The 22432-nt window shown below is 55.5% G+C and overlaps 1 protein-coding gene across 2 annotated transcripts in view; it reads left to right on the forward strand.

Moving 5' to 3' along the window:
* Nucleotides 1-22432, forward strand: part of ANO6 (anoctamin 6) — a 141303-nt gene that overhangs the window by 57092 nt on the left and 61779 nt on the right. For both annotated transcript variants that reach the window (XM_062195106.1, XM_062195107.1), the window contains one exon: nucleotides 16794-16922. In XM_062195106.1, coding sequence (XP_062051090.1) covers nucleotides 16794-16922 — 129 coding nt within the window. The remainder of the gene's footprint in view (nucleotides 1-16793; nucleotides 16923-22432) is intronic.

Here is a 22432-nt window from a genome sequence, read left to right on the forward strand (position 1 = left end):
GGTCTTGGAGGGCTGCGGACCAAGAAGGAAGGTAAATGCTCCTCCTCAACTGGACTCACTAAGGACTTGCTGTGGTGCCTGCCTCCAGCAATCGTGAGTCTTGTTAGAGGGCACCGTGAGCATATGGACGTCTTGTTTTAAGAAAATTGAGCCATGTGGCTGCTGTGTGCCGGTGTCCCTCGGAGACAGAAGGTTTGTGAGGCTGCTGGGCGGGGGTGGGAGGATGTTCGTCTTGCGCGGGTGCCTTCCTGTTGTGCCACGTGTGCAGGCCAGGCCGCCAGGACCCACCTGGACTCGCGATCCCTGTGGCTGCTGCACGGCTCGTCTGCCCCTTGAGCAGCGCACGGGCAAGTCGCCGCTGCAGTCACTGACAGCACATTTCTGGTGGTGTGACTTCCCTCGTCACGCGCACAGTGCAGCCGAGAGGCAGGGAGTGGCAGAGGACACGCACAGCTGCACCCACATGGAGCGTGCACTCCCGTGGTCGCCGGCGGACTGCCTGCTGTGAAAACACGTGGGCGTGGTGGGAAGGCTGTATGCAGCGACTTGCCGGTCAGGTTCCCTGAGATTGGCAGGGAAGGAAGGTTGCGAGGGCCACCCATGTCCTGTGTCTTCAAGTAGCAGAGCGGTTCTGTGGTTAGGCTTAGCCCCAGCAGAACCGGTGCAGATGTTTCACATCTGGGCACAGCATCAGGACGCACAGAACCACCCCGTCTTTGGTTCTACGTGTTTGGTTAGTTTTGAAATACTTGTTTGAGGGGCGGAGGGGTGAAACAGCTCCTGTCTACTGCCTTACTCCCCAGATGCCCACGGCAGTCGGGGGCCAAAGCCAGGAGCTGGAGACAGGCCTGCTCTGCACAGGTGGCAGGAACCCAGTCTCTTGAGCAGTTGCTGCCGTCTCTCGCCCCAGGCCCCACATTAACAGGAAGCTGGGCTCAAAGCCAGATGCTCCACTGGGGCTTGCAGGTGTCCTAACCAGTGACCGCTGCGCCAGACACCTGTCTCTGTTTTATTTTCTCACTGCCCAGAGTGACAGAGCGCTCTGTCCGCTGAGCGCTTGGGCCGTGTTCTGCTGCTTTCTCAGGCACATTAGCAGGGAGCTGGACACTGGAGCCGCCAGGACACCAGGCGCATTAGCAGGGAGCTGCATCAGAAGTGGAGCCGCCAGGACACCAGCTATCACTCCAGTATGGGATACCAGCATCGCACTGGCAGTGCCACCTGCTGTGCCACACAGTGCCACACCTTCACTGCCTTTCGTTGAGACTCTAAGCACCATAGCTAATCTGAACAAAGCTGCCTGCCGGGTAAATGCATACATGGTTCACACCAATTGGCGCAGAGGAGAGAGTCCTTCCTCCAGGGCAGGTGCCAGCGCTTGGCGATGTGGAGCTCAGCCTGTGTCGGTTGGCTCCTTCCCAGCCAGTGCCGGTATGTGGGAGTCTTCGGTTAGCTCTCTGACTCTTGTCTGAGCTGGGCGATCAGGGCCAGAACACAGGAGCCAGGGTCTGTTTGCCTGGGAGACGCGTTTCTCCATCAGCAGTGGCCCTGAGGCACCCATGCGGGAGGCAGAGTCTCAGGTTAAATCGTCTTCATGTCCTGCTGTCTCCCTTCAGGACTCGTGTGCATCCTTGCATTGGGCCGCGGAGGTGGGCTGGAGGCTGTGACTCCCAGAGTCCCGCAGCCCAGCGAGCCCCCTTCTCTGCCTGCCTGTCCGGTTCCTCTTCAGGGAGGCAGCAGGCTTTCCTGGCTCCTGGATCCTTAGTAGCCGCTTCTTTCTGGAGCGCATGATAGGTGCTTGTGTGTTCTCCTCGGCCTCCCTGGAGCCAGCATCAGCAACGTGTGTGACCCGTGCCGGCGTCGCCGTGGTAGGCAGGAGCTGTGTGTGGGGGGTGTCCTTGAGATGAGGGTGTCCTGGGGACTCAGGCATTGTGATTGGGGTTCTGTGGGTCCGTGAGAACAGGGCCTCCAGTCGAGGAGGCCAGCAGGCTGGGCAGGTGCCAGTGCGAGGCCTGATGGGTTCACCCAGCCCAGGTTTTCTGTCGGAGATTCGGGGCGCTGTGTGGGGATGGAGCAAAAGGAAACAACAGGTGGAGAAAAATTGAAGACAGAGACGTCGGGGATAAAAGGAGAGAAGAATGAAAGTGAAAGCCAGAGTCCTGTTTCCTCCCCCGGCCCTGGAAGGTCCCCTGGGTGCGGCAGGGGACGGAGGCGTGGCCACGTGGCCTCAGCCCGTCCTGCCGGCCTGCTGCTCTGGTGCGGTGCCATGTGCTCACCCACGTGGCCCGTGCAGGGAAGTGCCCGCCGTCCTCCGCGTGCTGCTGGCGGTTCCCGCGTCTGTTTGAGGCGAGGCCCAGGAGGCCGGCGCTGGTCAAGTGGCCCCGGTTAGCAGCGCCGTGGCCGTGGTGGGGCTTTCCTTCACAGCCCAGGTGCCTGAGGGGTTGCCACGGGCTGGCACTGCTGCCACGGCCCTGTGGATCGGGGGCAGGTGCAGGCACTTGGGAGTTGGCAGCCGCATCCTGGGCGCATGCCCGGCCTGGCAGGGTTGTGGCAGTGCTGTCCTTTGGTGCCTGACACCTGCGTCCCCGCCGTGCTCCTCTTCTGCTTGTGTGCAGACTGAGCAGTGTCCTTGCCTGGGATTCCTGGGCTCCCTGGCCGTGCCGAGAGCAGAACAGGTGCAGGTGGCGTTGTGGAGGTGGGGAGGCGAGGTCAGGTGTGAGGTGAGGGAGAGGAGCAGTCGGGGCCCAGAGCCTTAACCTGGAAGAATGTGGTGGGAGCTGTTTGAGGGGGGCGTGTGGAAGAAACCCAGCTCTGTGTGGGCGTGAAGTCGCGGACCTCCCAGCATGCAGTGGGATACACGGGGCTGGAGGTGCGAGCTCGGGAGGGGTCATCGGCCCGCAGGTGGCTTTAAAGCCAGGGAACGGAGCTGCTGTTCTGAGCCCTGGGTCTCCAGGTCAGGGAGGATGGGGGGTGAGGGCCAGGGCCCGGGATGGCAGGAGGATGTGAGACCCAGAGGCAGGGGACGAGGCTGGCCCAGGCCCTGGGGAGAAGACCTGGGCCGGGGAGGTGTCAGGCCCGTGGCCTCGGGAGGAGGCTGCTGAGCAGTTGGAGGGGGAGTGCAGAGAGGGTGTCTCAGGAATGGGGCGAGGGGAGGAGAGCTCCTTCAGCTTTGAGTGGGGAAGACCCCGCGGCGGATGTCCGAGCCTGCACGCATGGGAGGCAGCCGTTCCCGAATGAGGTCCCCAGGGAGCCGGCAGGGTGGGCTCTGGCCCCGAGTGGAGAGAAGCCTGGGGGTGGGGCAGAGTGGATTAGCTTGTGGCTCCGTGGCTGGAGGCACTTGAGATGCTTTTGCTGACCCGTGAAACGGGAGCAGACGTTAGCCGAGTGCTGGTTTGAGGCCCTGAGGCTTGGGTCCCCAGGATGCTGGGGGGAGGAGATGGAGCAGCTAGGAGGCTGCTAGTGGGAGGTCCTGGAGGGCCCACACAGGGAGCCAGGTGTCCAGGGGTCACATCAGGAGTCGGGTGCTGGAGGAGCAGCGAGCTACAGCTTGGGTCTCTGAGAGCCGCAGTGGCTGAGGGATCAGCAGCACACGGCTGCCAGGGAGCAGGGAGAGGCGGGAGGGTTAGGGTGCAGGGGAGGGAGAGCGGGAGGGGGTGGGGCGCGCCGGGCAGAGCACGCACAGGTCCTCCCCTGTACTGAGCCAGGTGGCGCTGGCATGGAGCCGTCCTTGGCAGTGTGGAGGTCCGCGGCCTCCCTGGCCCTCCCCTGGCACAGCAGGCAGGTGCCTCCAGCAGGCTGAGGCCCCTGTGAGAAGCCCTGGGTGGTGTGAATGTGGAAGAGGCTTTGAGGTCGCTCGTGTGCACAGGTGGAGCTGCAGCCATGGAGTGCTGGGGAGGCCACGCTGGTCCCGGCGAGGGAGCTCTGTGGAACGAGTGGGAGAAGAGCACACAGGACATCCTGGCCTCGCTCACTTGGAGTCTGTGGTGGCCAGGCAATGGGAGAGGAGAGCCCAGGACGACTTCTTCCCTCGGATGGAGAAGCCTGAGCTAAGGTAGAGGGGAGGGATCAGCTTCCCAGGAGCTCCGACGCAGGCAGGGCTGTGTGGAGGGGTGGGGACTGGGGGGCTGGCAGCCCTGTCCCCTAGGGAGCACCCCTGACCTCGCCCCTCTGCCTGCTGAGAGCACAGAGCTGGGGCAGGAGCTGGTCCGGAGTGCTATGGGCAGCAAGGGCCTGAGTGGAGCTGACGGTGCTGACTTGGCCTGATGCCGAGCTGCCCAGGCAATGGCTCTCACCAGCACCACTGAGACGCTGCAGAGCCGGGGGCAGGCAAGGGCACAGCCACGGGCACAGCCACGGCGACATACCGCAGTGGACGCCTTAGAAAAGGTGGGATGGGAAGAGGGGATTGCAGACAGGGCGGCACAAACAGGGCGTCTCAGAGGCCTGAGTGAGGTGAGGAGGAGCTGCAGCTGTGGTCAGGCGGGGTTCTTAGAAAGTGGCTTTGGAAGGGGACTCTCCACAGGATGGCCAGGTCCAGGGTAGGACGGTGGCCGTTAGCACAGAAGGCAGAACGCACGAGGGCCCGGCTCGTGTCCTGTCTTTGGCTGTGTTTGTTCCTCTGGTGTGGCCCTGGACGGGCATGTGAGCCGGGGCAGCAGCTGGGAAGCAGGTGATTGGAAAGGAGCGTCCTCCGAGAGCGCAGGTGCAGGAGGAGGAGCAAGCCGCTGGCCGGAGGTGTGGAAGGCCCGGGATGCCGCCACCGGCTGCCCACCTGTCTGCACAGCGCCCTCTGCAGGTTTTGTCTCACTGAGGGATGGAGGATGTATTTCATCTCCACTGGCACACCTCTCCCCTGAGCAGACCAGGAATTCCTGGTCATTTCTCAGGGGACTGAGCGGGTGCTTGGGCTGCTGGAAGATGCTTTGGTTTATTTTAGGCTCGAACAAGGGCCTTCTGGCTTATCCCAGACATCTGGTGAAAGTCCCAAGGCTGCCTCGGTCCCCTGGGATCTTCCTTCAGGGCCTGGGAGTCTGGAAATAGGAATAGGACAGGAACCTCCCACAGGAGTTTGATGGTGTTTCCTTGTTTGGGGCAAAGTTAGAGAGAGGAACTCAGCCAGAGAAGAAACCAAACAAAGCCACAGTAATCGGCAAGAGGACTCGCACAGGGGAACAGGAGATAAGCCCAGCAGTGAAAATGCTAACTTGGGCTTTTGCGGTGGGAGGAATTTGCCAGGAATCCCAGCTTGAAAGCCTTTTGTGCACTGGAGAGCAAACAAGATGGAATGTGTGTTTCATGCGAATGTGGAGGAGTGTTTCCTGGTTCCGAAGCTCATGGCGTGGGTTTGTTAGGGTTGGGGGGTGGAGCAAAAGTAGGCAGGGGAGCGTGCAAAGATGTCCTTGAGAAATTCCTTTCTGAGTCAGTTCTTGAGAAGGCAGAAGGATTTTCCCAGAGAAGCAGTCACAGATGGTGACCAGGCCGCAAGGCCCATCCAGGCCAGGCCCGCTAACGTCAGTGTAGCCAGGGAGCCAGCAGATGACTGTTCTTACCAATGACCCTCAGGAATGCACCAGTGCTCTAATTTTTACATTATTTTTTTTAGATTTATTTGTATTTATTTGAAAGAGTCCCAGCAAGAGGTAGAGCCAGAGAGAGAGGTCTTCCACCCACTGGTTCACTCCCCAAATGGCCACAATGGCCAGAGCTGCGCTGATCTGAAGCCAGGAGCCAGGAGCTTCTTCCGGGTCTCCCACATGGGTGCAGGGGCCCTAGGACTTGGGCCATCTTCTACTTTCCAAGGCCATAGCAGAAAGCTGGATTGGAAGTGGAGCAGCCGGGACTAGAACCAGTGCCCATATGGGATGCTGGTGCTGCAGGCCAGGGCTTTAACCTGCTGCGCCACTGCACCGGCCCCTAAGTTTTACATTATTAAACCCAGAAATGTGGGAGTCAGTCAGGGAGTGGAGGGTGTGCATAGCCGCCCGGTGCAGTGAGGAGGGGGTGGGTAGATTCTGAGCTGTGGCCGACAAGGAGAAGGCAGTGATAGGCTCCGTGGTGCCCGGGTTCTCTGCTCCCGTCTCCTCTGCTGATGGAGGCGGGTTTCGGAGTGAAGCAGCCGTGGCCTGCAGAGGGGCCGTGGAAGCGCGTGCTCTCAGTGGCACTTCAGAGAATCCTGCAGGTGTTCCTAGTGAGCTTGCACTCCGCGGGTGGAGACGCACACGTCAACCAGGCTGTGAAAGGGGCTGTGTTGGCCTGTGCAACCACAGAGGGTGATTTCCGGGTGACCCCAGGGGCTTGGCACGTGCCTGCAGCTCCTGAAAACGAGGGTAGACTGAGCGTGGAGTGAGTGTTGTTAGTAGAGACGTTGACGCTGGGGTGTTGCCCTGCAAGAATATGACAATGAGACTGAATAAAAACAATTGATTTGAAAGGCATGGTGACATATACACACAGAGACAGAGAGAGATCTTCCATCCGCTGGTTCACTCTCCAGATGGCCACAACAGCCAGGGCTGGGCCACACTGGAGCCAGGAGCCAGGACCTGCATCCAGGTCTCCCACGTGGATGGCAGGGACTAAAGCACTTGAGCCGTTGTCTGCCGTGTCCCGGCGTACTGTCAGGGAGCTGCTAGGAGTCGGGGTAGCGGGACTTGAACATCACTTTGGTGTGGGCTGCGGGGGTCACACTGCCTGCTGCACCCCCCTCCCCAGAGTGAGATGTTTGAGCAGCTGGGCTGTGGGTACTAGAGAGGGGTGGAGCCAGCCTGAATGCATAGCAGGCCATCTCAGCCCCTGCACCTACCTTTTTGTTTCTTTAATGGGGTTATTTGGACGAATGTAGTCGTCGGAGAAAACACAGACATTTTTGTGACTTCTGGTTTTGCATTTTGTATGGGGGAGATCGCCTTTACATACAAAGAGGGGTGGGCATTCGGTCTAGTGGTTAAGATGTGGGCTAAGGCGCCTGCATCCTATGTCTGAGTGCCTGGGTTCAGATCCAGCGTGGCTCCCAATGCCAGCTGCCTGCTGATGCACACCCTGGAGGGCAGCAGGTGATGGGGTAAGCACTTGGGTTCCTGCCATCCACATGGGAGATCTGGAGGGAGTTCCCCGCTCTTGGCTTTGGCCTGGCCCAGCCAAGGCCCTTGTGGATAGGAGCTCCCCTGTCTCCCTCTATCTTTCTGCCATCTAGTAAGTAAAAAGTGCACTGTAAGTGCTCGAAGAAATGCAGTCCTGGGCAGTGTGCTCGCCTGGGCAGTTGATCTTAAGAATACTGTCGAGTAATGGATGGATTGTTTTCTCTAGGAGCCAAAGGTCAATGCGAAGTGCCGTGACTTCCTGTCCATCATTCCTAAGTCTCAGCTGCTTAGGTATTACCCGTGCGAGAAGCTGATGGCCGATGGCGTGACTTGGCCAGGTGTTTGGCTAATCCAGCTAGGTAGGAACTGAGCGTGCAACAGCAGTGTCAGAGAGATAATGCAAACCCAGGTTGTGTGCCTGCTCGTGTGTCTGGAACGCGGCACACAGTAGGCTGCTCCTGCTCGGGAGGCGGGGGCCCTTTCTCAGGGGAGTGCATCGAGAAGGGAGGTCAGTGTGGGGCGAGTCCTGGCATCTGGCCAGGAGTGTGAGCGGGAGGCGTAGATCAGAGACGGCGGGACCGGCAGGCGAGGTTGCAGCGTGCGGCAGTGAGGCCGTGAACAGAAGCTGTGTGTGTAGGCAGAGAGAACCCTGGGACTCAAGTCCCTGGCCCCTTGCAGGAGTGCAGATGCTCGGACTGTGTGCGTGGGCAGCCGCTGAGGCGCGAGTTAACGGGAATTTCAGTCGGGGTGCTGGGGCCGGGGGGCCGGGTGTGTGTGTCATCGTGGGGCAGGAAGTGGGGAGTGACAGAAAGGACAAGCCCGCATGTTCCCCCGTGGCTGAAACTTGGCTCTCGGAGGCGTCTGCGTTGCTTCTGTTGCAGGATTTTTCCCTCATCCAGCGGCCACATTATGTCCTTGCTGAAAACTGGCCTCCATTTGACCCTGGTTGTGCCGCCTGGTTTTGTTCCCTTATTTTCGGGAATCCTCAGCTACAAAAGGCTGCCCACGAAGTGTGACATCTTCAGTCCCCCAGGCCGTGTGTGATCTGGGGCCCCGGTGTTGTCAACAGAGACACAGACGCGGTGCCAGTGTCTACCGCGGGCCTCACCGTCCACGGAGGTGAAAGAGGAGCCTGCGGGCAGGACCCAAAGATCAGGTCAGAAGTGGAAATGTGATAGAATCGCAGAGAGGGAAGCCCGGGTGGGGGAGACTTGCAGGGTTCCTGGGAGGCTCCCCTCCCCTCCCGGAGCCCTCGCCCGACTGGGAGCTGAGGCTTTGCAAAGCGCACGGGAGCACTCCTGCCTCTGAGGTCCCCGGAGTCGCCTGTGGGTTCCCTGCTTCAACAAACAGTAACAGCAAGTGCATCTACGTCTCTCGTGTATCCTGGCATCCGTCCCTGATGGTACACCATGAATACACTTTAGCCTGGAAAACCCTAATGGCTGCTCCCCAGGGAAATGCATCCCAGCCACATGTCCCAGGCCACCATCGTGAGCCGAGGGACCCACCGAACTGCCAAGGCGTGTCTTCCCTGAGTACCGGGGCAGGCCAGCACCGCGGCCTGTGCCGGGGCTGATATCACATTGGGAGTGTTTGCAGCTGGAGTACAACTCGGTGGCGACGTCCAGGTTCCCTGCGGTAGAACAGGTCCTGGGGTCCTCAGATCATCACGTGCTGCCGCTCCTGTCGCTGAGCTTGTCTGTACACAGTCGTGGTTCTGTCCTGTGAGGGCTGCAGAGCCGGGGCAGGGAGGTGAGGCACTGCGGCGACTGAGGCGCCACTGTCTTAGTCGGAGGCAGCAGTCGTTCTCAGGGGCCCCCAGGAAGCTGGGCGGGAGCTGGAGTCCCGGCAGAGGGCGTCTCTGTTCCCACGCAGCCGCCTCCGGGCCCTGCGGGCGACGTCCCTGTTCCCTTTGGAGCCTCAGTTTCCCGGGAAGAGGCGGAGTCAGCGAGGATGTCCACTCTGGCGGGTTGCTCAGTGACCGCACGCTGATGGAGAAGTGTTTTGGCCGTCTTACAAGCATAGGCATACAATAATCATGGTAGCATTTCGGGCACTTTCAGTGCGCCAGGTGCATCGTGGGTGGGGCGGGGCGACTGCGCTCCCTTTCCCGTGGACTCGGACTCAGGAGGCAGCCCCCCCCCCCCGCAGAAGGGCAGCCGGGGTGTCGGTGACTTGTGCTCCTGAGCACGTGCCGCTGCAGGTCCTTCGCAGCCGACCCCATTACCAGTCACCAGTCATTACCATAGTGGTGCTAGAATGTCCAGTGAAATAGCAGGAGCTATGCAAACGGCGCAGTATTTTGAGCAAACCACTGTCAGCTTCCCTAAATTGGGCAGTTTTCATCCTTGCATTCATTCAGTGCCATCCAGGCGTTGTTTGGCTGACGGACAGTCGCTGGGCACTGGCCTGATTGCAGGGAGTGCTGGAAGGCTGCCATTTGATGTGTTCCGGCAGCGCCCCCAGAGTGCTGGGGAGCTTCCTGGGCCGCACCTGTCAGTGCTGGCCGAGCTCGCAGCTCCCTGCAGGGGCCTCCCGCTCCATGGTTGATCCTGTCCTGGGTTAGTGTGTTCACCTGTGGAAGCGACCTGACCGAGTTGGCTGAGAATCGCTGTCTTAGAACAGCCGGGTTTGTGCTTCTGAGGGGGGCTGTGTGCAGCTCAGCCTTGAAGGGTGCACCTCAGGAGGCCCTGAGATCGGCACCAGGATCTGGTCCGATCGATGTGCCCAGGCCTGTGGCTGACCAGGCCAGGCTGCCCGAGTGCCGCTACAGTGACAGCTCAGCCAGGTTCGCTGCAAGCACGTGTCGCTGTGGAAACCTCTCATGACGGTGTCCGGGAACAGGCACGTGACGGAGGGCCAGGCGAGGGCAGCCCGTGTGGGAGCTGCTGCGTGTGGAAGGGCTGCACTTGGGAGCAGAGGAGACAGGCCGTGCTGCAGCACCCCGCCCCCAAGGTTGGAGGCGTCCTGTCCCGGCCCACCACACTCACACTCCCGTGAGACCCTGGAGGTGTGGACAGGGAGACCTGAGGTCTAAGTCACATTTGTGTCCATTGCATTATTGCCTGAGGCCGGCTGTGGCCACTGGACAGCACAACCCTCGACCACCTTGTTAGGGCTCCTTGGCCACCCCCGGCCTCCCGCTGTGGGCTCAGCGCTGCCCACACACTCATCGCTCAGTGCAGCACCCCAGGTCTTGGGTCTGCCCGACACCGCCCCACACTCTGACGTTGCCTCTGCGTGTGCCCGGGGACCCCTGATCTCCACCTGATCCTGCTTCTCTCCCAGTTGTCTCCTCTGCTCTGAACACTCCAACCTTGTTGGGAGAAAACACGTGGTCCTGAAGACAGCAGTCGGGTCACTTCCCTCTTTCCACACCGCGCTGAGGGATTTCCCCATGTCGCATTTCACAATGACAAAGGATAGATGGTAAATAAAGTTTATATATTTACTTGAAAGGTGGAGTTACAGAGAGGTAGAGGCAGAGAATGAGAGAGTGAACCATCCGCTGGTTCACTCCCCAGATGGCCACAATGGCCAGAGCTGAGCTGATCCGAAGCCAGGAGCTTCTTCCGTGTCTCCTACATTGTCCATCATCCACTGCCTTCCCAGGCCGTGAGCAGAGAGCTGGATCAGAAGTGGAGCAGCCGGGACTGGAACCAGTGCCCATATGGGATGACGGCACTGCAGGCAGCGACCCCACCTGCTATGCTGCAGCTCCGGCACTTAGATGGTAAATTAATATCAGATGGTTTGTTGGATCACCTGTATCCACTGGATGTTTCAGAAGGAAAGTGTCACCGGAAGATGGCACCATCTGGGTCCCTTTGGGGCAGTTATTCCAGCGAGACAATCAAGTACTTAAACAGCTCAACTGGGAAACTCGAGAGAAGTGACTTTTAAGATGTGTAAGGTGATCTGAGCTTGTATAAAGAGGTCAGGGTGCTTGGTGAGGAGGAGATGAGTATGAGTGTGGAAGGAGGACCCATGAGCTAGCTGGGGAGGTCAGGGTGCTTGGTGAGATGGGTGTGTGTATGTGTGTGTGTGTGTGTGTGGAAGGAGGACCTGTGAGCTAGCTGGGGAGGACAGGGATTTTGGGAGGAGATGGGTGCATGAGGGTGTGTGGAAGGAGGACCCTGGAGTTAGCCGGGAAAGGTAGGGGTCTCGGTTAGGAGGAGACGGGTGTGTGTGTGGGGGGGGGTGGGTGGATGTGGGTGTGTGTGTAAGGAGGACCCATGAGCTAGCTGGGGAGGGCAGGGTGCTTGGTGAGGAGATGAGTGTGTGTATGTGTGGGTGGGTGGATGTGTGTGAGTGTGGAAGGAGGACCCGTGAGCTAGCCGGGGAGGGCAGGGTGCTTGGTGAGGAGATGAGTGTGTGTATGTGTGGGTGGGTGGATGTGTGTGAGTGTGGAAGCAGGACCCGTGAGCTAGCCGGGGAGGGCAGGGTGCTGGGTGAGGAGATGAGTGTGTGTATGTGTGGGTGGGTGGATGTGTGTGAGTGTGGAAGCAGGACCCGTGAGCTAGCCGGGGAGGGCAGGGTGCTGGGTGAGGAGATGAGTGTGTGTATGTGTGGGTGGGTGGATGTGTGTGAGTGTGGAAGGAGGACCTGTGAGCTAGCCGGGGAGGGCAGGGTGCTGGGTGAGGAGGAGAGATTCGGGACAGGAGGAGAGACTCTGTGTGTGGGGATGCAGACCCGAGGGAAGTGCTCTTTGTGGGAGCCCCGTGCAGCTGTGAAGATTCCTGGTGGGGCACAGGGGCTGCCACCAGCCTTGGGGTGGTCAGAGGTTCAATTTCTTTCTTTTTTTTTTTTTTTGGACAGGCAGAGTGGATAGTGAGAGAGAGACAGAGAGAAGGGTCTTCTTTTTTGCCGTTGGTTCACCCTCCAATGGCCGCTGCGGCCGGCGCATCTCGCTGATCTGAAGCCAGGAGCCAGGTGCTTCTCCTGGTCTCCCATGCGGGTGCAGGGCCCAAGCACTTGGGCCATCCTTCACTGCCTTCCCGGGCCATAGCAGAGAGCTGGCCTGGAAGAGGGGCAACCGGGATAGAATCCGGCGTCCCAACCGGGACTAGAACCCGGTGTGCCAGCGTCGCAAGGCGGAGGATTAGCCTGTTAAGCCACGGCGCCGGCCTAAGAGGTTCAATTTCTAAGCTGTCTGGAGCAGGCTTTGGGAACCAGCAAGGTCTGACCTTTAGTGTAGTCTTTGCCCCTAATTACAGAGCCTGAATGGTTAGCTGGGGCCAGTGCAGCCAGTGGCTGTTGGCTGGCAGTCCTGGGGGTGATAGGCTAAACACAACAGTCATTTCCCATCAGTGTTAGATGCCAGTTAAGTTATACCTATGAACAGGTGGTGTTATATATGTGTAGCATAATACAGTTCAAATTTATATTATAAATGCTAAATTAAGAATCAAAATGAATGATATATAATAATTCTAAACTTATGCTCTTATACTTGATGCTCTTAAAATACTAACCTCAAAGAGTTTTTAGATTTTTCTTTATTTGAGAGGCGGATGGGAGAAAGTGAACGAGTGAGCAACTGCTCCCCCACCCACTGGTTCTGTACTCTCCAAAGGCCCTCAGTGACCCAGGCTGGACTGGGGCCAGAGCTGGGAACTCAGCCCAGGTCCCCCACACGCATGTCGGGGGTCTTTGTTGCTTGAGTCACCAGTGCTGCCTCCCAGGAAGCTGGAGTAAGGAGGCAGAGGCAGGGTCACACCCTCACTCTCGGACGTGGGCTGTGAGCTTCTTAGCCAGTAGGCCAGTGCTGGCTTGAGGGAAGTGCTCTATCTGTAGGAATCAGGCTTCAGGATTTGTGCCTTCATCCCCGTCCTGCTCCTGAAATGTGGTGTTGTGCTAACAGAACTCTAGGTTTATTTGACTCTGGATAAGTGCACGCACCACACGGGGAGGCTGCTGGTGTGCAGACATTCCTCTGGGGCATGAGTAGTGACAGCAGGTACTGACGGGCATTTGCATGGCACCGTCCAGTGGTGCTCATAAGTGAGCCACGTCTCTCCCTGGAGAAACGACGGAAAACAAGAGCCGTGTGCACTGACAGATAAAACAGCTAGGTTGTTTTGTAAGAAGGTGTACATGGGTTGTAACACGCATCAGAATCGAGTGGTGGGCCCTCAGTCTAAAGAACTGGATTTGTCACAGTCGGTAACTGGAAGTCCGCAGGTGTGCAGGTAGCCTGGACTGTGGCAGACAACAGTCAGCAGGGGGCAGTGACCTGCTAAAATCCGCATGGGGCTTTCCCGCTGAGTGTCCACCTTGCAGAAAACATGTCAGCCTTGCTGACCCCAGCACCTGTCGACAGCGCCCTGAGTGTTCTCCCTTTGCCTTCTGGGACTTGAGCTATTTCCAGGTCACTGGACACATCATTGTGACCCCGTCCTCTCTCCTGTGGCCACAGCAGCACTGGGTGCTGTCTGCTGCACGCTGTGGCTACCTGCTCTCATGCTGTCTTAGCCACGGCAGGTGGAGACTGGAGTCCCCGTGGTCACTCTTCATTCCTGCATTTGGGCTGCCGGCAGGGCTGCATTTGGAGACCACGCAGGGCACCCTGTGTGTCTCACCTAGAGGGCGTGCCTTCGCACAGGTGTTCCTCCTCCCCTACGTGGCCGTCCTTTAGCAGGTGGGCTCCCCAGACTGAACCACGTGGAATGCTGTGCCCTGCCCTGTGTGGCCCTCACTGGCCTGTTGACCTGGGTGGTGTTAGGATATCATCCGTGAGTCCCAAGAGAGCGGAAGACTGTTGGAAAGTGATGAGGTCACAGGTGGAGGACGAGGATAGCGGTGGACACCATGCAGAAAAGCAGTGACGGGACTCCAACATTCTAATAGTGATCCATGAACAGGTGCAGATAAAAACACGCTGGGAAACTGGGAAAGACAGGGAGCCAGGGACTCCCGTACTGTGGATGTGACGATTCTGTAAATTCAGGAGGTTTTCAGAAAGCTGGTAGCTATTGTGCCTTATAAAAGAGCTGCATGGATTTCAGTTTTTTTGCACCAAAATGAACTTCTCATTTCATTAAATTTGATTTCATGACAGCTTAGCAGCTGTGTATCAGAAGTTTACAAAGGCTGTGCCACCTAAACTCTGCTCTAGGAATTTAGCGCAGGGAGCTGGTAAGTGCACACGTGCTCACGTACCTGTGTCAGGAGGCTGCTGCGGGCAGTGTGATCTGTCCTCATGGCTGGGGTGGGCAGACCCCTTTCGTTAACTTACACTGCAGCGTTAACAGTGATGGCACACAGCTTCTTAGAAAGCTAGAACGTCCGCAGTGGTACAGAACAGGATGTGTAGTGCGGCCCCGCGTTTGACCTGTGTCTCTGTGTGTGTGTGTGTCCGTGTGTCCGTGTCTCTGAGCCTGCAAGGTTATGCCGTGTGTGTGTGTGTGTGTGTGTGAAAAAGCAAACACTTGCCAGGGCACACTCCACGTGTGTGTGTGTGTCCAAGAGAGAATGCCTGCCAGGGCACACTCCGTGTATGTGTGTGTGTGTGAGAACACACGTGTGCACACCTGCAAGGGCTCGCCTCACAAGTCTGAGACACTTGGTTTGTCTCTGAGAGATGGGGTCACACGTGATTTTCACTTTGTCCCTTGTACTTTTCTGTATCTTCAGAAATTTTTGTATTGTATATTGATTTTATAATGATAAAAATATTTTTTTCCTAAGAACAAAAGAAACTTAACCTCTATGGCCCGCAAAGGCCAGGCTGAGCGCATGAGGGAGAAAGGCCTGGAAAGGAATCGTGTGCGTTAGTCGGGGGTGGGGGGTATGGTTTGTGCAGAATCGCTGGGGGCGTCTCCCGAGCTACACCCTCCCCCGGGAATGGCTCAGTCTCCACCGCCGGCCTCTGCCGTCTGCACACTGCTGAACACCTGCTCCCTTCCATGGCAAGGCCTCGGCCTCTCATCCCCACAGCCTGGCCGTGCCTGAGCTGGCCCTGCGCACCCACCGAATCACTGGGACCTCCTTGCTCCTCACCATGTCCGTCTGCCCACCCTCAGCCTTCAGCCTTCTGTGCCCACAGCTCCTGGCACTTTTTGGGCTCCATTCTTAGCGTTTATTTGTTTGCAGTTTGCATTTTGATAGCAATAAAGGGAATAAAATTTGCCTTGGCCATGTCTCCCTCTGCAGCATTTTGCACAGTTGTGTAAAGGAGAAGCAAGTCCCCCTGTGGCTTGAATCCGCCTAAGCTGTGTCATGGTTCAGAACAACACTTGGGAATCCGTGGTGTTCCCAGCTGCATGGTGTGCAAATAAAACCATCGCGATCCCTGTTCTGTGAGACCCGAATATTGGCACAAAGGCTCTTGTGTCTAACCTTTGTAACTGTTTCTCTGGAACTGGCTATGAGCATGGGTTCAGGATTTCCTGAAAAATAGAAGGTATTTTAGCTCTCTGTCATGATTAAAGATTTCTTTTCCATGTGTGTTCCTTTTGGAATGCACTAGAACTTTGTTTTTGCTAGTCCCATGTGTGCAGAGGGCTACACATTTTTCCACATGTACCTAACCTTTGCTTTTCACATTTATTACGTGTACTTCATAGCCTGATTCCTCAGGCATTGCTGGAAGGCACTGACCCTTCGTTTCATCCTGCTGAGTGTGCAGGTTGAGAACGGTACCCAGATGAGCCTGGGACGTGCTCCAGTCTCAGGGTAAAGGCACTCACACAGGCAGCTTGACGAGCCATGTGAGGACGTGACGTCTGGTCTCTGCAGAGCCGGGAGCCCAGTTCCGGCGTCCATGTGGTGATACAGGGCGCTTGGTGCCCAGTCAGGCTTGCTTTCTGCCGCTGTTTCTTTGTTGTTAAGCTTTAAGTCTTTTAAGCTCTAAAAGCCTGGTTTATTTTGTTGTTGTTTTTTAAATTTTGGGCTTGCTTGCAAGTAGCAAGGGAGCCTTGATTGTGGGTATGTGTATGTAGGTGCATCTTTCTGGCTTTGGTTTAAGGTTACAAAATGATTTAAAAGTGGATAGTCAAGCTCCACAGGGTGGTCATGGAAACTGATCAAAAGCTTGAAAGTGGGGCTGGTGCTGTGGCATAGCAGGTAAAGACGCTGCCTGCAGAGCCAGCATCCCATATGGGTGCTGGTTTGAGTCCCAGCTGCTCCACTTCTGATCTAGCTCTCTGCTATGGCCTGGGAAAGCAGTAGAAGATGGCCCAAGTCCTTGGGCCCCTGCACCCATGTGGGAGACTCGGAAGAAGCTCCTGGCTTTGGATTGGTCCAGCTGTGGTCATTGTGTCCATCTGGGGGGAGGGAACCAGCAGATGGAAGACCTCTCTCTGTCTGTCCGTCTCTCTCTCTCTCTCTGCCTCTGCCTCTCCGTTAACTCTTTTAAATAAATATTCTTAAGTAAAAGCTTGGAAGCGACAGGAAGGCTGAGGTCTTCATCAACAGCGTTTTGTTGGCGTTTCCTTCCTGTTAAATCCCGCTTGTTCTGGGCAGGCCCTCGGGCTGTAGGAGGTGCGTGTGACCCGTGGTGCATTCTGCCACGTCTGTGCAGCGATGCCGAGCTGCCCCCAGAGCCGAGTTTGCAGGCCTGCTGGCGTCACTGCCTGGCCCAGGAGCTGCTGAGGGACGCGCTCCTGCTTTGCAGGGTGCACCTCCATGAGCCTGTTAGAGTGAGGAGGCGAACACACCCATCAACCCTTCCCCAAGAGATCCTGTTACATTTTGTGTTTCTGTTCCACACAGGAAGAATTTAATGGAAAATCTGACTCCCTCTTTTTTAACGATGGCCAGAGAAGAATCGACTTTGTTCTTGTGTACGAAGATGAAAGTAAAAAAGAGACGAATAAAAAAGGCACAAATGAGAAACAAAGGGTAAGTTTCTAGGCTATTTTCTTTTTTAAAACCATTTTTGTAATACTGTAAAATGAAAACTGTGCTGTTTTTGTGAGCAGTGGAGGGGTGTTGACATGTTGTACACCAAACATACTTTCAAATACTCGCGTGCCCTCAAGGCATGTTAGCAAAAAAGCGTGTTCTGAAGCGGACGCAGACTTCCTGGGGCTCTCAGGCTGGGCTGGTTACCCAGCTGAGAGGCTGCACGTCCTGTGCCGTGGGAGAGGTGGTCCCTGCAGCCCGGCCGGGCTGTGTGCAGCTGTGTGGAGCGGGAGCCGTGGATGACTGGTGGAGAGGGAGGCAACAGCCGGAGCTCAGCGCGTGCTCACACGGGCAGGGCGGGTGCCCTTGTGTGAGTTCTCACCTGACCCGCCCAGCACTGAGGGGTGAATCTGTCCCACACCATTGTGGAGATGACAGCATTGACCATTACAGAGGTGAGGCGCTTGCCCACCGTCTCAGAAACGCTCCAGCTGGGCGTGCAGCAGGGACCCGGCTCCGTCCTGACCCTAGCACCTGAGCCCGTGACCTCACACGTGGTCAGTCACCGCCATCCGTCCCCGGTCGAGCTCGCCCTTTGCCTCGCCCAGAGCCGTTTCAGGTGACAGAGTTCGGCCAGGGCTGTAACGACTCCGGAACTTCTCTACCTGAGCCCAGACCGCGCTACCGCAGGGCCAGCGCAGCTGCTATGTCGGTGCCCCTCTGTCCCGTGTTCTTTATGGTTCCTCACAGACGTGCCCTGAACACGCGCAGCTTTACTTGTCCCCTCTGGACTTCCTGCCTAAGCCATGCTGGTCTTAGGTCTCTTCATTTCTGTCCGTTCTTTCAAGACAAATGAAGACACCTTTTAAAATGGCGTGTCTGCAGTGCTGGCTGATCTGCTTGTCTTGGGGGTTGCGTAGTGGTCCGTGTTTGCAGGAGGCCCCAGGACGAGCGCAGGCTTTGGAATCTGACATCCAAGTGCTAACTTTGTAAGTCTCCGCTGGAGTGACTCTGGGTGCAGTAGACGGGTCCCTTGATGACAGTGACTTAGCACGACCGAAGCTCATCAGTTCCCCATCAGAGTCTCCTGCAGCTCCCTGGTCTGCGCATGCCCGGGGCGGGCCCAGGAACTCAAGCTGAGCAAGGTGGGCGTGAGCAGTGGGGTGGGCAGTGAGGGTGGTGAGTGTGGGCTGGAAGCGGCGTGTCGAAATTTCCCTGCCTGTGTTCTCTCTCCCGGGTAGTCAGTCCATCACAGTGCCAGTCAAACAGCACTTGTGGCTATCTTGTAAATTTTCAGCCCGTGTTCAGTGGTAGACGTTACTTAGGTACCTTCTCTTTATTTGAGGGTTTCTGTAAAAATGCCCTGGTGTGCCAAACTGGGGCCCTCCACGTGTTACAGGATCTTGTCAGACAGCAGCTGAGGGTCGTGTCCTGCAGACGCCAGGGCGTGTCCTGCACAGTCCAGCCACCGCTGTCCAGTGTCCATGAAGCAGCTGTGTGCAGCTGGCTTGAGCACCGGCTAGATGGGTCGAGCAGACCTGATCCATTAACGGTAAAGGCAGCAGCTCCGGTGTGGATCAGAGCTCGGCGGCCCTGGCGTGGAGCCCGCGGCTGCTCCCATCATTCATGAGTTCTGCGTTTCCCTTAGGCAGAGACGTAGGTGCCAGGGTAGCTCTCCTGAATCAGCAGAAAAGAAACTCGTCTTCCGTTTTGGCAGCCGTTAAACTTGTGGCCTGACCCACCTTGAAGAGGCGCTTCGAAGCCGTGCTTCCAAGGGTTTGCAGTCTCAGTTTGTAATGCACGCCGCGATTAATTTGAGCGCTGCCAGACATCCAAGGTCAGCTTCAGGCTCACGTTTCTGTTAACTGGAGAAACTTCTGCAGGTTCCGTACACTGCTCCTCAGGCTGCACTGGGACAGCACTGATCAGGACAATACCAAGACAAGACAGTGTCAGTCCTGTTTTCTTTGAAAGAAAAATGTATTTGTGAATGCAGTGGATTTCATAAAGCAGCCCCACAGCTGGCTTTGCCAGGGTCACCTAAGCAGTGCCGTGAAGCACTTCTTCCTGCTGGAGAATGGAGTGACAGAGCCACAGACACCAGACACGGGGCAGAGGGTTAAAGCCCTGTGTCTCAGGGCTGTGGTGCGGTGCAGTGGGGTAAGCTGCTCCTTACGGCACCGGCGTCCCGTGTCAGAGCCCCGGTTCCAGTCCCAGCTGCTCCACTTCCAATCCAGCTCCCTGCTAGTGCACTTGGGAAAGCAGCAGCAAGTGCCCCAAGTACTTGGGCCCCAGCCACCCGTGTGGTAGGAGACCAGGATGGAGTTCCTGGCTCCTGGCTTCAGCTTGGCCCAGCCCTGAGTGTTATAGCCATTTGAGGAGTTGTCTGTCTCTCCCTCTATCATTCTGCTTTTCAAATAAATAAAAACAAATGTTAGAAAATGAGAAACATGATCTCCTCATGAGCAAACCACGAGACTTTTCTCAGCCAGCCTCCAGCTAGCTTGCAGCTCTGTCCCCTTACGTTAGTGAAAACACCGCGAAGTTCAGCGCCTTCCTCTGAGAGGCGTGAGCCCTTCACCGTGCGATCGTCACCAGGAGGGGCTGAGTTACTGTGCACCCCGTGTTTCCCTAGCCTGTACGCTGCTTGGCATGGGATCAGTGTTTTTTTATCCAAAGTCCCAGAAAACCATCCTCAAAATGGCTTAAAGGGCAAAAGGAGATAATTATTTTCTCATTTAAGAAGCACTCTGGGGAGGCAGCCTTTTCTGACTAGATCATTTTCTGGTTAATGAGGCCATCCCGTCCTCCTGCTCCAAGGGCCACCGCAGGTCTGCGACTCCAGGTGCCCAGGGCCAGGCAGGTCCTGCTCAGGGCCCTTGTGTAAGACAAGAGGAGTCCTGTGGGAGGGAGGGCCCTAACAGGACGCATGCGCCACCTCGGTCCTTCCCGGTCTGAGAGCCCTTCCCGTCTGTTCTCGTGGGCGCTCACTGGTGGCGTGTGTTGTTGTTCACTGCATTGCACACACTGGCACACGGTAGACCTTGCCAGCACTCGTCTGTGACCAGTTGGAGTGGACTTTGCCATACGGTGAGAGTCAGGGTCTGCGCTCTGCTCTGCCAGTGGATGTCCAGGGTCCCCAGCACTGGTACTTGAAACGTTCCTTTGTGCAGCGCGTGTTCTTACACCTGACTGGAGGATCAGCTGAGTGTGCAGATGAGGGTTTGTTTCTGGGTCCTCTTCCGCTGGCCTGTGCGTCTGTGTTCATACCAGTACCGTGCTGTTTTGGTTACGACAGCATTGTATGTTTTGAGGTCAGGCACTGGGATGCCCATATTGAAGGGTCTTTTGTGGTTCCATACAAATTTGATAGGTTTGTTTTTCTGTTTCTGTGGAGAATGTCATTGGTATTTTGATAGAAATTGCATTGAATCCATACATCATTTTGGATAGCATGGACATTGTCACAGAATTCTTCGAACCCATGAACTTGGGATGACTTTTCATCATTTTGGGTCGTTTTCAGTTTCTTTGGTGTTCTGTCATTTCCGTTGTAGACATCATTCAACTCCTTGATTATGTCTGCTTCTGGGCCTTTGCCTTTTTGTAGCTTTTGTGAGTGGGACTGCTTTCTTTAGTTCCTTAGCAGCAGTTTTCTTGCTGGTCTGTATAAGAAAACTACTGACTTCTACATGCTGATCTTGTGTCCTGAAACCTTACTGGATTCATTTAGCAGTCTGATGGAGTCTAGGTTTTTCTCTGCGGAATCATGTCAGCTGTACGCAGGGAGAACTTGATTGCCTTTCTGTGTGGATCCTCCTCATTTCTTTCCTTGCCTCATTATTCTGGCCAATGAGAGGATATTATCAGTAACATGATTCAATGTCAACACAATGAAAAACAATACTGGGTTTTCAACATAAATACCATGTCTTCTGGAGAGAACTCACAAGGAGGAAGGCATGATTGAATAAACTAAAAATCCACTTAGTTTATCCAAGCTAAAGAAACAAACCAGTGTTGGAATGGAGGGGAGGGAGATTATAAGAAACTAAAAATGTAGAGGATTTCCTTAGAGTGATGTATTGCCACAGGCAGTCCATGTGTTGGAAACATGAGGCTTCTGTTAGTAAGAGGTTATGGTAACCAGAGCTTGGGGCTCAGGTTAGGATGGGTTAGTTAGAAATTATGGTAACCAATCCTTGAGGCTCAGGTTAGGGTGGTTGGTAATAGGTTATGGTAACCAGTCCTTGAGGCTCAGGTTAGGGTGGTTGGTAATAGGTTATGGTAACCAGTCCTTGAGGCTCCTTTTAGGATGGGTTAGTAAGAGGTTATGGTGACTTGTCTAACAGATTTTCCACCAACAAATATTGTTACATGCAAAAGTATTGCATATGTTGTTTCACACACCACTGCATTTACTAGAACTGCTGAGAGGACTGTATATATGATTTTAAACCTAAGTTGATTTTTTTCTCACTCTTGAAAGGAGTACTTCTTTGTGAAAGCAGTTCTTACAGCTTTGTTTTCAACCAGCTAAAAATGTTTTATATATTACTCTAACCTGTTGTCCTCCACATTCTATTGTCCTAATTGTGCTGTTTTCTGATTTGTATTTATGTCTTGAGACAGTAACTTTTTGAATAAAAATAAACCTACAAAAAAAAAAAGGTTATGGTAACCAGAGCTTGGGGCTCAGGTTAGGATGGGTTCGTAAGAGGTTATGGTAACCAGTCTTTGAGGCTTTGGTAGGAGGTTATGGTAGTCATAGCTTAAGGTTCAGGTTAGGATGGGTTAGTTAGAAATTATGGTAACCAGTGCTTGAGGCTCCTGGTTCCTGTTAGGATGGGTTAGTAAGAGTTTATGGTAATCAGTGCTGGGTGGCATAATTTCCCAGGTAACTTTTGGTAGGGTTCCATCTTGTTTAGGAAGTAAAATCAGAACTTGCTTTACTGCCCTAATATTGTAGACTGAAGTAGGCAGCTTTTCTTTAGTTTGTATCTTTTTTCCTCCTTTATACCCTACTTGCTTGTACTAAGATTGCTGGTTAAAAGGAATAAATTAAATTAGATCAGCAGTTTCACATGACAGCTCTGGGTGTGTTGCTGGTATAAGCGTGTTTGGTTTCTTTTGTGAGCACTCAGCACAGGAGCATTGCATCCAAATCCTGCTTCCTATTTTCAAGATGGGAAATGTCCTTGGGCTTAGACCTTGAAAACAAACAAAGAGGACAACACATTCCTGCAAAGTAAATCTGGTGATTCCATTTCACCTCACGCAGGGCCTTAGCAACACATGCATAGAGCGGTGGTGGGAAGAAAAGTGTTTGCCGACAGCTGCTCGGGGGTCTGGCCTTCAGCTGGAACGAAGAGGCGGCTGTTTGCCCTGGTACTGAAAAGGTCGCTGGTGTGTGTCCTTTTTAAAGGTTGTCTGTAAAAGGGTATAGGGTCACCTCAGTCAGCTATGGAAAATGCTGATTTGGAACAGGCCTGGAGGGGATAAATAAT

The sequence above is a fragment of the Lepus europaeus genome, chromosome 6 (assembly GCF_033115175.1).
Source record: "Lepus europaeus isolate LE1 chromosome 6, mLepTim1.pri, whole genome shotgun sequence".
Lineage (NCBI taxonomy): Eukaryota > Metazoa > Chordata > Mammalia > Lagomorpha > Leporidae > Lepus > Lepus europaeus.